Raw genomic sequence first — 20,066 nt, 5'->3', positions numbered from 1 at the left:
GTGACCCCATGGACTGGAGCCTTTCAGGCTCCTCCGTCCGTGGATTTTCCAGGCAAGAGTACTGGAGGGGGGTGCCATTGCCTTCTCCGGTATTGTGCATTATTCAAAGCCAATTTTTGTTTAAACAAGAGATATTTATTTTGTGCCTACTATGTGCCCAGCATAATTCTAGCAATGGGGATACAAGAAAAAGTTCCTACTCTGTGGAACTTACATTCTAGTTGGCGAGACAGACAATACTCACTAACGAAAAACTACGTAAAATAACCTCAGGGTGAGAGAAGGCTGTAAGAACTCTGATGTAGTGTACCGGGATAGACAGTGTCACAGGAGAGGGGGAAGGGCAGTAATAATGAAGTAAGGCAGTCGGTGAGGCCCCCTCAGAGGAGGAGGCATTTGAGATGAGACGTGAATGGCGAGAAGGAGGCAGTCTTGCAAAGGTGTTTGGGAGACCTATTTGAAGTAAGAAAAAAAGCCCAAAATGGGACTCTCGAGTGTTTAAGGAACAGAAAGAAAGTTCTTGTTTTTTCAGAGCCTATGGGATAAAATGAAAAGATATCTTGGAGGACTTGAAGGCCATAAAAAAGTATCTCAATGTTGTTTCAATTGCACTGAGAAGACATTAAAAGTTATAAGCAGGGAAGTAACATGATTTATCTTTTTAAAAGGTTACTATGGCTGTGGTGTAAACCATATTGTTTGGGAATAGAAAGAGAAAAGTAAAATTTATATAAAAATTCATAAAGCTTTTCTTTAAGAGAAAAATAAAATCCAGTTTTAAAATGTGCAATATTTGTTTCCTCTATGTGTGTCTGAATGTCAGTTGTCCTAATGAAGGCTTAAGAAGGCTTATTTGTTATTTGTCTGATCTGTAATCCATGTTGTAAAACCCAACCTCCAAGGGAAAGAATGATGTTTAATAATGTCTGAACGAGGGCTCCCAGATGGGCAGGATGGGTGAGGTGTGGGAAAGAAGATTGGAAGGAAGTGGATGATCCACGGACTGGAAATCTCACCAATCAAAATTACAATTTATGGAAAAGTGCAAAAAGGGGACCCCACATAATAATTTAACTTATCCTAATGAACTGGAAATATGAAATGATGAGAGAAAATGGAGTTGTATTTTCTAGAGACAGTATAAACATCTTTTCTCAGTTTATTTAATTTAATGGATCAAGATTTCAAGGGATAGTACAGGGAAGTAACAGATACAAATAAACATCTAGATTTTTCCATGAAAGACTTGACCTAGTACAACACTCTGTATATGTGTGTTTTTCCCCTAAATACTAAATAACATATCTTCAGGAAAATACTCTACATAAAACAAGAATGATAACACAAAACTGCAAAAGAAATTTCCCATAATTTTATATATCACCAAAGAAAATCACTGTTTTTAACACTTTGATTTATGCTTTCCAATCTTTTTCTGTGTATATATATTTTACAACAGGAATTTCACATTGTATATATCATTTGTTATCTTGCTTTTATCATTTCATGTAAGGACACATATATTACATTTTGTGCATTTTCTTTTTTTTCTGTCACAAACCTATGTTAGATTCTGACTAAAACAGTTATATGTTGTATTCCAGCAAAATTGGTTAATGTTTTAGAGAGAAAATCTGGGAAAATGCTGTTTTATAAACAGCTTAATTTTAAATTTATGACTAAAAGAGGAAATTAGTTTCTCTTTCAACTTAAATTTTATGTAATTATCACTTAGCCACTCGTTCTACCTGTGTAATATCTTATATGAACTTGGCGCTGTGTAATGCTATGCGCATGGTGGGAAGGGGACTCTCCCAGTGTCCTGACAGGCCTGAGGACCAGATAAGCAAGCAGGTCTCATGTGTTGGTTCCTGTGGAACATTCGCACCTAAAAACAATATTATAAATAAGATTTGTCACTTAGGCTAGCTGCAAAGATAGTCCACGATGTACCTAAAAGACAAAATTATTCATGGAGAAGTCTGGACTAGCCCATAAATAGTACTAAATTCCTTCGACTAGATTTGGAGACAGCATGGGTTGTTAGTAGCAGCTGGGACCCATAATAACTAATTCATAGCATTTCTGGATGCATTAAAAAGACAGCAAATAAAAGACATATGGCACGAAGTATGTACCATGAATGCTAGTTCCTTTTCGTTCCATTTCCTTCTTCTTTCCTTCCACCTGAATGCAATTACCTTTACTTACACTTGTTTCTATGGTCTTCTGAAGTGCCAATAAAATGACCTTTGGAAAATAGGAGCTGCTGTACCTCAGCCATCCCTAGAAGCAGAGCAGGATCCAGAGTAAATCACTCGAGTGTGCGTCCCGTTCATAGTACGCGTCTGTTCAGGAGAAATCAAGTTAAAGTAAATATTTAGAGCAGCAGTGATGGAAATAAGCATAAACTATGAGCATGTAGGTGAATAATTTTTATATGTGGATGAAGAAAGAAGGCACTTTTGCCTTGGATATATCCTGAGGACTTAATAAAAATAATAGCAACTGTGGGTTTTTTTTGTTTTTGTTTTTTTTCCTACATATGACCTTCTTCTCCTTCTGAGTCACTGTGCCATACTAGCAACATTCAACCTAGGATGAGGGGAGGCCAGCAGAAGGCAGTCATGGCTAGCTGACCACCAAAGCTCCTCTCCTGAAGGCTTGAGTTGTTTCTGCTTGTCCCAGCCCCTTTAATTTTTCAGGGAGTTATGTGACTGCTGCTAAGTTGCTTCATTCGTGTCCGACTCTGTGCGACCCCATAGGTGGCAGCCCACCAGGCTCCCCCGTCCCTAGGATTCTCCAGGCAAGAACACTGGAGTGGGTTGCCATTTCCTTCTCCAATGCATGAAAGTGAAAAGTGAAAATGAAGTTGCTCAGTCGTGTCCGACCCTTAGCAACCCCATGGACTGCAGCCCACCAGGCTCCTCTGTCCATGGGATTTTCCAGGCAAGAGTACTGGAGTGGGGTGCCATTGCCTTCTCCGGTTATGTGACTAATTCTGGCCAATGGTTGTGAATGAAGGCGGTAGGTTAAGATAACTAAAAGTCCAATATGAGTTTCTCATGTTTTCTTCTCTTCCTACGGCCACCTTGGAGTCACATATTGAAGACAGAAACAAAACAAGATGGAAGGAACCTAAATTCCTGACTTAGTGCTTAATGGAGTGCCATCCAGGGGAGTCACGAACAAAAATATCCACCTTGGATATAGCCTAAGTGAGAAATAAACAACACAGCAGATAGATGGGTACTGCTTGTTTGGGTAGTTGGACTGCGTTTACTAATACACAGCGTAAGTGGCCATTTGGGGATTGTACTAAAAATAAATGACAAATGAATGACATCAAGTGCGTTTACAGGAGGTAAAGAAGGATTGACCAATTTGGTCCATTTGGATCAGGGAATGTTTGTTTACTTGAGAAGAGAGGTAAGCTGGGTCCCGAGAATGACTCAAAGGAGAAGAGGCAGGAGCATCAGCACCAGCAAATGCATCATGACAGCCATGGATACTGTGTGTTCGCAAAACAATCAATTGGCCAATCTGGCTTGGGGGTAAATTTGAAAAAGGATTGTAAGATGTCAGGAACCTTCTGGAGTTAAGTGAACTGGGGCTTGGAATACCATGCCATGAACTTGATCCTGTCAGTGAATGGGACACACTGAAGATTTTTGCATAGTGCGATGGCAACATGAGATGACTTTAGAAAGTTGTGAGGAGATAGGAAATAGGAGAGTCTGCTCCACCTTGGCCTACCCACCCCCCACCTCGCCCTGCACTCCCCCCAGAAAAAACACCCCAACAAAAACAAACCAGAAAACCAATAAAGATGTTGGGAGGATAAAGGCAGCAGATAGAACATAGTAAGAAGTACAAACTCTTTGCCCTTCTCAGATTTGTCCTGATCCTCTCCAGAGGACTTCCCTGGTGGTTCAGATGGTAAAGCGTCTGCTTACAATGAGGGAGACCCGGGTTTAATCCCTAGGTCGGGAAGATCTCCTGGAGAAGGAAATGGCAACTCACTCCAGTATTCTTGCCTGGAAAATCCCACGGACGGAAGAGCCCGGTAGGCAACAGTCCGTGGGGTCGAAAAGAGTCGGACACGACTGAGCGACTACACTTCTTCTCCAGAGATAAGATCTATTGAGGCTGTGCTTGTGCCTCGCCAATGGCCGTTTCTCCTCTTATTTGCCAACAAATATCCTGAGTTTGCACCAGCAATGTGTGCTGCTGTAGAGATAAGTTGGTGTTGATTCGGGTCAGTAATTTCTACCACATTCCTCTCCGGCAGGTAAAGCTACAGAAGGGCCAAGTGAATCAGGACTCCTGCATGAAATTTTAGATGCAGACTGCTGAGGACTTCTGGGAAATTACTGTCTTCACTGATAAAAGAAAAAGATACTCTTAAGGGGAAAAAAAAGTTACTCTTCCTTCCTCTGTCCACTTCTTAACCTTGAAAATGATTTTCATAGCCAGAATTGTGACAACCAGCTTGGGACCACACAATAAAGGTTATGGAATGAATAGATAAGCACATATTAGTTTCCTGAAGACATTATTGAGCTTCCAAATCATGATGCTACTCTCTAACTCCAGACTTCTTGTTACTAGAGAGCATCATGGTTCAGTTACTAAGTCGTATCTGACTCTTTGCGAGCCCATGGACTGCAGCATGCCAGGCTTCTCTGTTCATGGGATTTTCCCAGCAAGAATACTGGAATAGTTGCCATGCCTTCCTCCAGGAGATCTTCCCAACCAGTGATTGAACCCATGTCTCCTGCACTGCAGGCAAGTTCTTTTCTGCTGATTCACGTGCAAAGTCCAACCCTTACAACATATGCATATAAAATATCTTAGCCACAAATGCAAAAGATAGCAGATAAACCAAGAATAAAACTCACTAGAACCCCTTTAAAAGCTAATGAAAATCAAGATATCAAAGGAAAGTATCTAAATGCAGAAGCTAAACAATTCACCAGATTACTATCAATGACAAAAGCAGAAATAAATGAGGCAAAGCATTCAGAAGATAGAAGGGAATCACTCCATCCACAAGATATAGTATTATTTTGTCTCGGATTTGGAACATCACTGACCAAAAAATGGATTTAGAATTAAAGCTTCCAAATCAAAAGCAAATATAAATTTTCCCAAGATGTAATTTAATAAATGATTCAGATAAATTCAGTGGGAGTTATAATGTTTATACAGAAACACATATATTCTATTCACTGAAGAAACTATTTATCAATCCTCTTAACAAATGTTCCATGGTGAAGGCAATTGGAAAATAAATGCATAAACATCCTTTAAAGGGGGACTTCCCTGGTGGTCCAGTGGGTAAGAATCCACCTTGCAATGCAGGGGATGTGTATTTCATCCCTGGTCGGGAAACTAGCATCCCTCATGTCATGGAGCCACAGCTAGAGAGTCTACAAAGAAAGATCCTGCGTGCTGCAACAAAGACCCGAAGCAGTCAAGTAAATATTTTAAAAATCCTTTAAAACCTTGAGTAAAATCTACATATGTCTTGAAGAATAAAAACAGACCTCTGAAGTGTATCTCTAGAAAATCACAAGTAGATGAAAGTATGTCATTGTCGAAAAAGCCAATATTCTCTCTTATTCCAACCTTATTCCTACTTGAGAAAAACTCTTCTGCTCTGAGACTGCTTTTGTGTTCTTATTTAGTGCTTTCCGTCAGTTGAAAATATCTGGCATGTTGTGGATCTCAACATATATTTGTTGAATGAATATCTAAAGACTGTTGTATTAATTTCCTGTGGCTGCTGTAACAAATCACCACAAGCTTAGTAGCTTAAAATAACAGAAATTCATTCTCTCACATTTTTGAAAGCCAGAAGTCCAAAATCAGTATCACTGGGCCAAAATCAAGGTGTCAGCAGGCTACCCCTCCTTCAGAAGCTATAGAGGAGAATCTGGTCCTTGCCTCTTACAACTTCTAGTAGCTACCAGGATTCTGCAGTTTGTGACTACATCATTACAATCTTTAAGACCAGGATCTTCAAATTTTCCTCTGCTCCATCTTCACATCACCTGTATGTCCGTGGGAAAAACCTCTCTCTGCCTCCCTTTTATAAGAATATGTGAGATTACATTTAAAACCTATCCTAATATCAATAATCCCCAAATAATGCCCTCATCTCAAGATTCTTAATTTAATCATATCTACAAAAACTTAAAAAAAAAAGTGCAAGCTAACATTCCTAGGTTCCAGGAATTAGGAATGTGGATATCTTTTAGGGGGACAATTTTTCAGCTTAATACAAAAGCATACTAATAAAGTAATAAATGAAAAACAGAAGATATACCAAGAAAAGGGAGTCTAACAAAGAAATAACATGTTTGTTTATCACATGGATGACTGGGATCATCTTAGTGAAGTTAAAGGGGCTTCCCTTGTGGCTCAGTGGTAAAGAATCCACCTGCAATGCAGGAGATGCAGAAGACACGGGTTTGATCCCTGGGTTGGGAAGATTCACTGGAGGAAGAAATGGAAACTCCTCCAGTATTCTTGCCTGGAGAATCCCATGGACAGAGGAGCCTCGTGGGGTCACAAAGAATCAGACATGAGCACTCCTAATGCAGTTAAAATTTTTTACTTCTGAGGAAACAAAAATTAAAGACAACTTTGTTAAAATTAATGTAGTAATGAAGAAAATTTCAAACCAAACAGCCAGTGCTAATAAATAAAAATTGGAAAATCACATGCTCTTTCTCTGAAAGAAATGATTAATACTAAGATGAAGAGTTAATCTATGAAAATTTCTGTGGGGAACGTGATCCAAAATCATCATTACTAGTATAATTCACTTGGATTCCTTATGGAATAAAAGAACATTATGTAAGATATTTTCTCTACATCAACATTATTTTTGCAGATTTCTGCAGATAGGAGAGAAGAGAGATAAGACATTGCCAAGAATTTTGATGCTACAAAAGGCTGAAAGGAAATGTTGAGTGAATTAAACATTTCAGGAAGTTTTAAAACTCAGAATATAGAGCTGTGGCCAGAATACTGGAGTGGGTCACCTTTCCCTTCTCCACGGGATCTTCCCAACCCAGGGACTAAACCCACATCTTCCACATTGCAGGTGGATCCTTTACCAACTGAGCTATCAGGGAAGCCCACAAAAGGCTGAAAGGAAATGTTGAGTGAATTAAACATTTCAGGAAGTTTTAAAACTCAGAATATAAAGCTATTTTTTAGTACACTGAGAAAATAGATAAGGATAATTTTGAAGTTATCAGAACAGAAATCTAAACTATATTATCACTATTATTCTTCTCCTGCTGTTTCTATGTCCTGCCACTGTCTCCCAATGCATTACTGTACCTTAGAGAACCGAATATAAAAGCAGTTTAAAATTATAAGAATAAAAGCATTAATAGAAATACAGAAAAAATAAAACTATAATAATAAAAATCATTTCATTTTATTTTCTTTGCTTTCATGAATATTTTCAAAACTTTCACATTCTAAGAACAAAGCAGGGGTTTAAACACATGCCTTGCTGCTGCTACTGCTGCTAAGTCACTTCAGTCATGTCCAACTCTGTGCGACCCCATAGACGGCAGCCCACCAGGCTCCCCAGTCCCTGGAATTCTCCAGGCAAGAACACTGGAGTGGGTTGCCATTTCCTTCTCCAATGCAGGAAAGTGAAAAGTCAAAGTGAAGTCGCTCAGTCGTGTCAGACTCTAGTGACCCCATGGACTGCAGCCCACCAGGCTCCTCCACCCATGGGATTTTCCAGGCAAGAGTACTGGAGTGGGGTGCCATTGCCTTCTCAAACACATGCCTTAAAGAGTATTTATTCACAGTTCATGTCCACATTTTAAAGTTTATCCTTGAATTCCTTATCCAGTAGGTATTTGCTGAAAAGTAAATATTTATAGAGTTAGTATATATTTGTTGAATGACTGAAAGAAAAAAGTGGCCCATAGATACTTTTTCAGAGGCAGGTAAAGTGCACCAATTTTCCCTAGGATAATCCAAATGAGAAACAGGAATGTGATTCTTGCTCAGAGCTTATGAAATCCTGGTGTCCATGGACTACGTGGGTGGAGAATACCACGAGAAGTCTGAGTGTCCAGAAAATCCTACAGAAGGATTCTCAAATCAGTTTGGAAACAAAAATAGAGAAGATATAAACATATTGTTTCATTGATTTTCATTTTTTATTGAATTATGTTTGAATATGTTTTGGAAATTTATTCTCCTCCTCAGTTTCTCTGAAAATTTTTCTTCTTCCTACTCTTCCTCACCTCCTGACCCACTTTCTCTTCTCTCTTCCTTGTCTTCCCTACTGTGTATTTTTTCTTATTGTGCTAGTCATTGGACAAATTCATCATTACCAACCAACAAAAGTTAGATGGTCTCATGAACACTTTCTGCCTGACATACGCAGTTATTTTCAGCTCATGGAAAAAGTTAGCTGAGATCACTTAGTCTTAAAACTAGTTGAGGAGTGGAATGGAGAGAAGGGTGGGTGGAGGGGTGTTCAAGTGTGAGGGATATGAGTAAGAAAAAAAAATGGAGAGAAAGGAAAAAAAAACCCAATTGAACCTTTTAAAACAGTTCCTAAAGCTGAACAAAAGATGGTGTTCCTGAGGAGAATAAAATATAATTGACTAGGATCACAACAAACGTTACCAATATGGATTTAGAATGCATGGTTGGTGAAGTCAAATGGAATGGCACTCCCCCTTTTAAATTCCAGCTAAACCTTTAAAGTTTAGAAATACTTGGATTGACCATGAGGTTTATAGAATTGACATGGTTGATTACAGAGATGCTGTGGCAAGATGGAAAAAAACTGGTTCTGATTCTCCCTGCTCCCTATATAATATAGCCCAATTCACAGATTTTGCTTCTTCCACCCAGTATGATTCTATCTTGACATTTTTGTTTATTGTTTTCCTGAACCATTCAGCTTTCATTGACAAACAGGAGAGTCAGTCAAACAACCACACCATAGTGTAAATTGCTGACAGTATTTCTGGAGATGCTCCTAGTTCTTAGGTGAGCTGTTAGCACTCAAGATACACAGAAAACCCAGTAGCCTCTGGGGTATGTGTATTTTTTGAGATCTAACAGAAGAGCTTTAAACTGGAGCTCCAAGTGAAAAGGGAGAGTACACATTGTGTATTCAGTATTATGGATTTCCCCGGTGGCTAAGATGGTAAAGAATCCGCCTGCAATGCAGGAGACCTGGGTTTGATCCCTGGGTTGGGCAGATCCCCTGGAGAAGGGAATGGCTACCCACTCCAGTATTCTTGCCTGGAGAATTCCATGGGCAGAGGAGCCTGGTGGGCTATAGACCATGGAGTCATGAAGAGGTGGACATGACTGAACAACTAAGCATGATTCAGTATTGAGACTCTTGCATCAATCTACCTGCTATGGGAAGGAATTAGCCAAGAAGTTGCTCATCTTCTCAAGGTCAGGAATGTTTTTCAAGCCCTCCCCTCCAAGGAATTCCCTTACAGTCATTCTTGGAATTTGAACTGAGTTTATCTCAACATTTCTGCTATGTTATACCCACTGACCTTTCCCATTCTGTATTCTTGGAGTCTTTTCCCTCATTTTTTATTTATCCATTCATTTGTTTATTCAACAAGCAATCAATGAACATTTATTGAGGTCATATTTGGAAGACTGGATTTGTACTTGGGATACAAGCTGATAACACCCATTGTCAAAAGCTGTAGAGGAGGGATAGTGTGATCTAGGGTCAACAATGAACAGCTGTGCATTCATTCACTCCACTGGCTTGAACCTAAATGGAAACTGACTAGAGGTAGCCTTTTCAAATTAATTATATGTAATGAAGACTCTCTGACACAACATTAGTCAATATAAATTGTTTAATCTAGGTGAGTGCCGATGATGGTTTGTTGATCTTATTGCAGGAGTAGATTCTCTCTGTCCTGCTAGTGGCTACCTTGACCTTCACTGTGGATTGGATCTGGAACAAGGGCTTTCAAGATCAAGAGTCTCCTGCCACAGACTCCACATCCCAGGGTCAGGGAGAGGAAGGTCAGCAGGCACTGCTGCAGCAAAGTGCAGCGTTACTAACTATGAAAGCTGGGGCTTTATATTTGGTAAACCCTAGTGTGTTGACCCTAAATGTGTTTAGTGCACTTGTTGGCTCTGCTACTTCAATTTGCCTGGCTGGACACTTTATCTCGATCACATCAGGCACATCAGGCACCCCTAATATGCTGATGTGGGTAAGATGTGGAGCCCTTCAGTGGGTGTAGGCAGCTCTTTTAGGCTGGTACTAGTAAGATGTTGTGGCCAGAACTGGGCCTTAGACTAAAAGTTTATGGATGTATGCAGACACACTATGTGGGTTTAAGTTATTTTATTTCTTCTAACAAAAAAAAAAATGCATTTAAATAATGAATTCCTTATGGTGGAATTTCAGGAAAGGAGGAGAAATGTTGGGTGTTTGTGTGCTGTCTTTTCCTACTCTGTGACCCCATGGACTTGTAGCCCACCAGGTTCCTCTGTCCATGGGATTTATGAGGCAAGAATACTGGAGTGGGTTGCCATTTCCTTCTTTAGGGGATCTTCCTGATCCAGGGATCAAACCCACATCTCCTGTGGCTCCTGCACTGGCTGGCAGATTCTTTACCACTGAGCCACCAGGGAACCCCGAGATACTTGATTTCAGGTGGTCATTCTCAATTCCCCTGAAGTGTACCTTATTTCAAAAGTCTATTATCTTCTTTGTTCAGCTGAGCCCAAATAAGATGGAGATAAGATTGCTATCTTTCTAGACAAGATTAAGAGTTTTAGCTGAGTTTAAGAGTTTAGCTGAGATTTTTTTTTTAAATGCTTCCAGTTTAATATAATTTTATGTACATCCTTCCAACTGTTTTTCCTTATTTTCAGTCATTATGCTGAGATAAATTTATTCTACATCTTCCTTTTAATTTATGGAGAACACATCAAAATGTTTCCGAAACATTTAGTGAAACATCAGATGATCTTTCTGATTAAAAAAAGGGATTTTTTTTTAAGCCTAAAATTCAGGAAGTTGACTTACCAAAGCTAAACAGACTATAATTTTAAAAGTTTAGGATTGCTTCAGAATGTGAAATAAATAACAAGATGTCCCTATAATTTAGAAAAATATACCTTCTCCCCTTTCTTTTACTAATATTTTTATGAAAACAATAGAAATGTACAGAGCAAAATGGACCCTTTCATTCTTAAAATCTTCTTTTTCCGTGTGTTTATAATTTGGAATCGTTTAAGGTAGCATTTCTCAGAGTGTGGAACATAAGACCCTCAGAGTGTGTTCAAGGAACACAAGACCTTCAAGACTGCCCCAAAGGTACCCCACCAAACAAAGCTTTCTCGTTAACTAAAGGAAATCACTCAATAGTGTATGCTGTCTGGGAGACTCATCTTGTGATGGTAATGCAAACTGGAGGCCCTGTAAGAATGGAAGGTAATGAAAGAATGTTCTTAACTTTATCTTCCCCAGCATTGCCTGCTTTGCAAGTATATCTGCTACTATCCATGGATTGCATGTTGGGAAATACTGACCAAGTTTTTCATAGTTATTTACCACTCTTATTTCCTCTTCAGAAAAGAGAGGCAGTATAATTAGTTATTTGGATTTTAGACTTATACAGCCCGAGTTCTAACTCCAATTCTGTGACCTTGAGCAAATGACTTAACCTCTTCGAATGTCAGTCTTTCTGTCTCTAAAATGGGCATCATAATAGTACCAATCTTATGGAATTGTTGGTAAGACAGATCTTCTTTAAAGTACCTAATACACTGCCCGGCATGTAGAAAGCTCTCAAAGTTTTATATTTATGATTGTACTGTTACTATTAGAGAAGGCTTGGGTGTATATACATCTTAGGTACTCACAACAATGGGAGTCGATTATTGTGATTTCCATCATCTTGACCTTTTTGTATATAAGCAATAGGTTTGGGCAGATAATAGATCTTTCTAAAAGGCCAAGTTTTGCATCTGGAATCTGCTCCAAATGTCATGTACCATAGATAGTAGATAGTGAAGTCGCTCAGTCATGTCGGACTCTCTGTGACCCTATGGACAGTAGCCAACCAGGCTCCATCCATGTGATTTTTCAGGCAAGAGTACTGGAGTGGGTTGCCATTTCCCTCTCCAGGGGATCTTCCCGACCGAGGGATCGAACCCGGGTCTCCCGCATTGTAGGCAGAGGCTTTACCGTCTGAGCCACTAGGGAAGTCATCTACCATATTTAAAGAATTCAATGTCACTGAGACCAGACTATCTGTTTAACATAGTTTAGTTATCTAAGCTAACAAGTTTACCTTCCTTTTCCTTCTGTCCTTTCAACCGATTCCCTTTCTCTTTCTTTTTATGCATTTCAGCTCCAGTATTGCTTTGATTAATCTTATGTTTCCTTCTCTCTTTTATCCAGCATCAACTGATTTATGGTGACCTGGCCATGTTTTGTTAATCCACCAATTCAACAAATATTTACTGAGTACTTACATGGTCCCTGAATTTATGTATCATACTGAGCACCGAATTCCAGTGGCAAAAGGCAGAATCTGAATGCTTACATGAGGGAAAAAAAATAAATGAAAAGAAAACATAGCTTCTTTAGCAAGTTACCTGAAAAATAGCTGAAATTCAAGAAGCCTTTTGATTAGGAGTGAGAGATTGTGCACACAATAGACTCAGTGGCAAAGGTTGAATTTTTCTATCTCAAGCACACCTCTTTCCCAAATGCTCTCTCCCTGAAAGCTGCTGACAGAGCTTTGGCAAAAGATCATCCTCCCCTTGGCTGATAAGCTAAGCCCTGTTTTATATTTAACTCACTCCGGTGCAGGAGGGGTGGGGTGAGGGATGCGTTGTTTATAAGAGGAGCCGTGACAATATTTTCGTCAGTCTTCTTCCTCCCGCTCAGCCCCTCTTCTGGAGTCCTTACTCCACCCCCTTGTTTCCACATTCATCCTGGAGTGGCTAGTGGGAACGTGAAGGGAGAGGAAAAGACGCAAGAAGCCACAGAGAGGTTTGCGAAAGGCGAAAGCAGGCTGCCAAGCCAGGCAATTACTTCCAACTGGAAAAGGACTGCTGACGTTAGTTAGTTAAATTTAACATCCTTTCACGTGTAACATTTGACTTTGGAAACAAAAATGATCTTGGAGGAGAGATCATCTTGGGAAGGCTCTAAGAGATACTGCATTAAGACGAAACATGTGGCCATTATCTGCGCAGTGGTGGTGGCTGTCGGATTGATAGTAGGACTTTCTGTGGGTCTGACCAGATCATGTGACTCTACAGAGGGCATGACCCAGGGCACGACCCAGGGCACGACCCAGGCTCCTTCCCACCTGCCTCCCGTTACCAGCCCTCAAGAGGACCAGGGGGTCTGCCCTGCCAGTGAGGATGAAAGCGGAGGCTGGAAAGACTTCAGGCTGCCGGACTTCATCAAACCAGTGCACTACGACCTGGAGGTGAAGCCCCTGATGGAGCAGGACACGTACACGGGCAGCGTGGACATCTCCATCAACGTGAGCTCATCCACCCGGTACCTGTGGCTACATCTCCGGGAGACGAGGATCACCAGGCTCCCGGTGCTGAGGAGGCCGTCTGGGGAGCAGGTTCAAGTCAGGCAGTGCTTCGAATACAAGAAGCAGGAGTATGTGGTGGTGGAAGCAGAAGAAGAGCTTGAGCCCAACACTGGCGAGGGTCCCTACCACCTGATCCTGGAGTTCGCCGGCTGGCTGAACGGCTCGCTCGTGGGATTTTACAGAACGACATACGTGGAGAAAGGACAAACCAAGTAAACAAAAATTTTTTTGCTTTGTTCTTCCAAAGCTTTTATCTTTGCTTTCCGTTTCTCTTCCTTTCCTTTTCTCTTTTCACCTTTCAATTATTTTCATGGTCTGATCTTTATCTAAACCTGACTTCATTTCTGCCTGTTCCTCTGGGAAGCAAAAACTCTTGCCCTGTTGTATTTTCAAAGCCTATCACAAAATTTGAAACTATTGAATGAGCTGCACGGAGTCCAAAAAATCAGTGTAAGTCCTTCTTTTCATCAGGAAAAATCATAATATACTGCATTTTATCCTTAATATTTATATAAACTACCTGAACCTTTAAAAATATGTTTTTGGTAACTTTCACTGGTGATATTTGTGGGTTATATGGCAATGATTTTAAGCTGAACTTTTAAAATGATATCATACTAAATTTAAGTGAAAATCAGTAAATATCAATTATAATTTTTTGTTTTATTGGAGACTAAACATTGAAAAAGAGTATATAAAATTCATGTAACTGTCTTTGTGTTTTCACTTAAGAAAGGAACAGCTGTGTCTTTTTTATCTCAAATGGCCAGAACTATGTTTTACTCAATAAATACTCATTGAGTCCATGCATCAGTAGCAGCACATGGATAAATCTTTGGGCTTATTATCTATCATGCAGTATGCAGTAGTTATGCTCAGTCTTTTGTGACAAAAAAGATATATCAAGCAATTAAAGACATAAAAATATCCCCACACAAAGAGCCCTCCAAGTACACCTGTATATATATATTTGCATTCCCTGAGACAAATAGTTACTTGTCTTTCATTTAGTCAGAGGCCATTACTTAGAGCTATGTCAAAGACATAAACTCTCTCAATGAATTAAAAAAACTTCACCCTGTGGGTATGGTTCTTGCATCAGAAGAGGAAGGTTACACCTGAGGCACCACTGAACTTGAAACTGTTTTGACTTTTACCTACTTAGATTCTGAACAAGTGAAGAATGGAGAAACCTTAAAATTTGGCAACTCAAACTAAAGTTGGCAACTAAAAACGTACAAGCAAATCTTTGACACTCAATCAAACTTGGTATATACAATAAAAAGTATTTATATTCTAAAAAAAAAAAAAAAAGAAACCTTATGTCACTGTTTAGAGAAAGTTTAAGGCCAGCCCTCTGAATATCCCTATGTTGTTTGAAGCATTTTATAGAGCAAAGCAAATCTTTAGGTCAAAATGCTATCTGCTGTTTATCAGAAAGACCAAGGGATTACAATAAAATATTTCAACATTCTTATTGTGTGGTATAGTATTAAACTGAGTAGACTAGAAATGATAGTTTGAAAAAATATTTGGAGGGATCATGTTTATATAGATAGCATATATTAATATTACTAGCAATAAAACAATTCTATACACTATAGAATAAAGTTTCTTTATTGTTTACATATTTTTCTGTTTATAAAAATTACAAATGTTGAAAGCATAGAAATTATAAAAAGGGAAATCAAAAGAACGTATAAATAATTTCACCATCCATTGGTAAGCCCTGTTAACATGCTAATGGATATTCTAATTTTTTTAGGTAATCAAAATTGTAATTAAATTATCTCTACTTATCTCTCTATCCATATGCCTTTTAACTGAATATATTGTAAGCATTTCCATTTATTAAATATTTTCAAGAATCTGATTTTAAAGACTGAGCAATATTCCATTGCATGAATGCATTGTTATTTTTTAAAACCAATTCACCAATGCTAGACATTTGAGTAGATTCCAGTATTTTATTACTATAAACAAGTCAGAAAGAACAAAGCTGTAAGTACATCTGTAAGTGTACTTACAGTGTATTTCCTTATATTAGGATGTAGTCTGAAAAATAAAATTGCTGGGTCAAAGTATAAATATGTCAAGAAACTTGTAACATTTATTTTGGTTAGTTATTTCATAAAATATATTAATGAGACATTCACTACAGAAAACTCGAGAAGCAAAAAAATTATAAGAAAAAAAATCCATCTATAACCCCATCACTCAAGTATAGTAATTGTTAGTATTTAGGCAGATAGTTTTCTAGTCATTTTTTTCTGGACACATACATAGCATTATTATGCTTTATATAGTGTTGTGTAACATGTTTTTACAATATATCAACACTTTACCATGTTATTTGGTGTTTTTCTGCAAATGACTTAACGGATACATGATAGTCCATGATATGAATATAATGTAATTTATTCAACTTTCCCATTAGATTTGGGTGCTTAAATTGCTCCCACTTTTTTACCTATAAACACCTATAAAATGTAGTAAACAGCCTTTTAAAAAACTAGGAATAATATTTTCTCATATTTCTACAGGAAAATTCTTAGGAAATTGGCTCCAAATATGTATGAGCATATGCGTGTGTGTATATACACACATCTACACATATATAACACATGTGCATGTACTTACGTATATGTATCTCCAAACTGACTTTCACAAATATGTTCCAAATTATATTTTCACAAACAATAAAGGACCTATTTCTCTAACAATAAAATGATTTAAGTGTTTGCAATTTGGTAGAGGAAAAGGAATATCTAAAGATATATCTACCTCTAAAGAATATCTACCTTCAAGAGATTCTAAAAATCTGTTAGTGTAAAGTGAAAACAAGTCAAAACTTTTAAATGATTATTGCTAAGAGTTTAAAACTGCTTCTTGGGTTGTGAAAACAACAAAAATTGCATCTGAGTAAAGCCATCAAAATACTTTATAAAAATTCTATACACTATAGGAAGGCAAAAAATAAGGAACACGGTTCCATTCATAAGTTTCTGTTATGTATTTCATAAGTATAACTCTTTGGATTATTTTACCATATGAGTTAATTTTATGATAAAATATACACTTGAGAGCTGATGTTTTGAAACTTAGCTGTTTTAGTTGAGAAAATACTCTGAAATACTAAGTGACAGCAAGGTGGGGGAAGGCCAGTGGTCAGTTAGGCTCCCTTGGAGGACTGGTGTCCCCGAGTTTGTCTGTTTTCATTGGTAGCAGTTGAGGCTCTCACATTACACAGGATGCAGCCAGTTCTGTACTGCATTCATAGTTTTGGAACGATTCTGGCACATACTCGGTAACCTCATTTAGGCTCAATGGAATACTTTTTGTTTTTCTTATTATGAAATATTTCAAGCATATGAGAAAAATGCATTGTTTTCTTTCAAGCTTGTGAATAACGTTTTGACAATGCAGGTCTCCAGTGGATTTCATCTACAAAATGCAGAGAAGAGCCACAACAGTGAGTTCAGGGGGAATAGCAGCATTCTTTTTCATATCATATAGTGAACTTTGTAATATTTGATGCTCATACAGTTTCAAATGCCATCAGAGCAATACATTTTTATGTATACTGTCAAGATTATATTTTCTAGCTTTTCTGCCTTATCGTAAAATTAACTCTGGGATTGAGTATGTGTGGTATGGGATATTACTGTTGGAACCACAGTGCAAACTAAACGTAAGTGCACTCAATAGTAACCAAAATTACTTGATTTCTGTATATACAACTGAGACTTGGACTTCACAGAAAGGAGACAACTATCTGAGCTTCTTTCTGTCAAAATTCAGAGGCAAATGGAGACTTGGAGAAGAAGGTAGAACCAGTTCAGAGTTCCCTAGCTATAATAACCATACCATCTCACTGGGGACAGAGTTGTAGTGAGGCTTGGGCGGAGAAAGTTTGAGAAACTTGACAGCCACTTTTTCTACCATCTGGTCTGTTCCTTTGGGTCTGAGGAAAACCACTTCAAAGGATTGAAATCTTTGGAATGATTTCCTGCCCACACCACTAAACCGTCTTAATACTCTCAACAGTTACGTAGAATTCCCAGTTATTCTCTTCTCAGAGTTCCCCTCTACTCACATCTCCAAAGTACATAACAACATTCCCTTCTCTCGAAGGTTCAGCATTTCCTTCTCTACATCTGGATTGCTCTTATACAGCATTTCCTAATTATCAGTTCCACAGAGTTCTAGTTGCATGAAGGTATTCATAGATATTGCCAGAAAAAAGCAGAGGAGTTATTCTGTGGCCAGGGTTGTTTGGGAAATAATACTGAATACAAAATGATTTTTTTTTTTAATGGTGGGACTCTTCAGAGACTTTTATATGATAAAGTTCATGACAAACCTCTAGAAGCTGCCACAGTATGCCGTTTCCCAACCACATGACTGTGGAATCTTCCGTGGTCCCTGAGAGTAGGGTCTCTGTGTGTCTCTTGTTCACAACCTAGCCCACAGAGAGAACTTAACTATTATTGAATGAATATATAGAAGCATTTTCATGTAGACTGTCACATGACTAGCATGCTCTGGCAAATATTGGGATCCATCGCCACAGCTTCTTTCCTGTAGAGGAATCCAGTTTCCACCAATGACACCTTCACTTTCCCACTAAGCATGGAAAACTTCTTCTGGTTCTTTTTCTCCCCATCTCATGTCAAAGGCAAGAGGAGCTGGTAAAATCTCTTTTTTTGACTTAGGAATGTCATCTTCATACTTTAAGGACTGAGAATCATTGGAATTGATAGGAATTACAACAAGAACTTAAAAGAAGGACAGTTTTCAGTTTGGGTTTTCTGGGGTTTTGGCAGAGGATGAGACAGACAGCATCACTGGCTCAATGGACATGAGTTTGAGCAAACTGTGGGAGACAGTGAAGGACAGGGGAGCCTGGCGTGCTGCAGTCCATGGGGTTGCAGAGAGTCGGACACAACTGAAAAACAACAGTATTTCTGGGATTGAAGCTGAATTTTGATGTAATGGTGGGATTTCAATAGGCAGTAACAAGTAATGTAAAAAGCAGGCAAAAAGGAAAGGCACTACGTCAAAAAAGCAGATTAAGAAGAAGAAATACCTTTGTAGGAGAGGTTTATTTGAAGATGCTATCTAGAGATAAGTCTGGAAAACCCATTGGGAAAAAAAGTAAGGATAATTAATTAATGAAAAGCATTATGCAGAAAAGGTTAACCCATGACTATTTACATGGGGAGAAAAGAACTAAATCTATACATGAGTATATGAGAGAAACTGCAGGTATCCAGGAAAGAGATAAGGATCAGGTAGGACAGTGACTTCAGGACAGACAGAAGAGAATACAATGAAGGAAACGGTCTGGAGGAACATAGTCAGGATTGGCAGACTAACTGGCTATGGGGAAGAGATGAGTTAAAGTTACAGATCAAGGATGCTCCAGAAGTCTGATCTGATAGCCCACCTTTCACTGATATTAGAAATAGAAGAACCAGGTTTAGAAGGGGAGGTCATGAGTTTGGTGTCAGATGTGCTGAATGTTACATATCTAGGAAGAGATGTCTAGAAGGCATCTGCATAAATAAATCTGAAGCACAAGGTTAGGACTTGGGATAAAGATGTAAGAGTTAAGTGGAAACATGGCAGAAAAGAAATCAGTGGGATGGTCATAATTAAGGGTGCGTGTGTATGTGTGTGATATCCTCACACATGGATATGTATCCTCACTGTAGTTCTGATCTTGAAATTTTAACTGTATGTCAGTTTAGTCATTATATTCTTAGATTGATACATCAAGTTATCGGTATGCCCATTATCAATAAAGAACAGATTTGGTGGGGGCGGGGTGGGGGGAGGCCTTGTTTACTTGTTGCAGGATGCATAGTAATTTCCTTTATGTCGGAAGCAAGGAAACAAAAAGAAATTTTACTTGAGTATCCTCCACTTAGAAAAAGAGCTGTTGGCAAATAAATTAAAATAATTAACTGGTTCAAACCACCATAAAAATAGGTTGGAGTCTGGATAATAATCTAAATGGGTTGTTTTGCACCGATCAGCTCCCGTACTTAACTCTGGAACCCTGTACTAAGTCTGCAATGATACTTAGTTGTGGCGGCCTCACCTGCATCAGAAGTCCTTTGTTTAAGTTTTCACCCAGACCTTGCTGTTCATTTGCTGGCTCAAGTTATTAAACAACTGAACGTAGCCTGAGAGTCTTCATTGGAAACAGTGTGCCAGATGATTTATGAGGCAGTCAAGCAGTTGTTTTAAGTTGATTCCAAGTGAACGGCTTGGTGCTTGCATCGTCACTTCCTCTCCCTTCAGCTTTCTCTGAGGTTACCTTAATCTCACGCACTCAGAGAAGTCAGAGGAATGCCTTCCTTTTTGTAAAACTAACAAGCAAGACAGAATTATATTTTTAATGGGCTGGGTCTAGTAAGTGACTTATTAACATGACGTGGAGAGGCC

The 20,066-nt window shown here is 38.7% G+C and overlaps 1 protein-coding gene and 1 long non-coding RNA gene across 2 annotated transcripts in view; one reads left to right on the top strand and one right to left on the bottom strand.

Moving 5' to 3' along the window:
* Positions 1-1,141: 1,141 nt before the first annotated feature.
* Positions 1,142-20,066, bottom strand: part of LOC101902994 (uncharacterized) — a 49,612-nt gene continuing 30,687 nt past the window's right edge. Inside the window, exons 6-7 of the long non-coding RNA XR_009494821.1 lie at positions 2,202-2,348; positions 1,142-1,888 (exon numbers count right to left, since the gene is read on the bottom strand). This is a non-coding gene — a long non-coding RNA (uncharacterized lncRNA). The remainder of the gene's footprint in view (positions 1,889-2,201; positions 2,349-20,066) is intronic.
* ENPEP (glutamyl aminopeptidase) overlaps positions 12,923-20,066 on the top strand; it is a 79,245-nt gene continuing 72,101 nt past the window's right edge. The window contains 1 exon segment of the mRNA NM_001038027.1: positions 12,923-13,825. Coding sequence (NP_001033116.1) covers positions 13,176-13,825 — 650 coding nt within the window. The 5' untranslated portion in view covers positions 12,923-13,175.

The sequence above is a fragment of the Bos taurus genome, chromosome 6 (genome assembly GCF_002263795.3).
Source record: "Bos taurus isolate L1 Dominette 01449 registration number 42190680 breed Hereford chromosome 6, ARS-UCD2.0, whole genome shotgun sequence".
NCBI lineage: Eukaryota > Metazoa > Chordata > Mammalia > Artiodactyla > Bovidae > Bos > Bos taurus.
The sequence above is the reverse complement of the archived record's forward strand: the minus strand, read 5'-3'. Positions and strand labels throughout refer to the sequence as shown.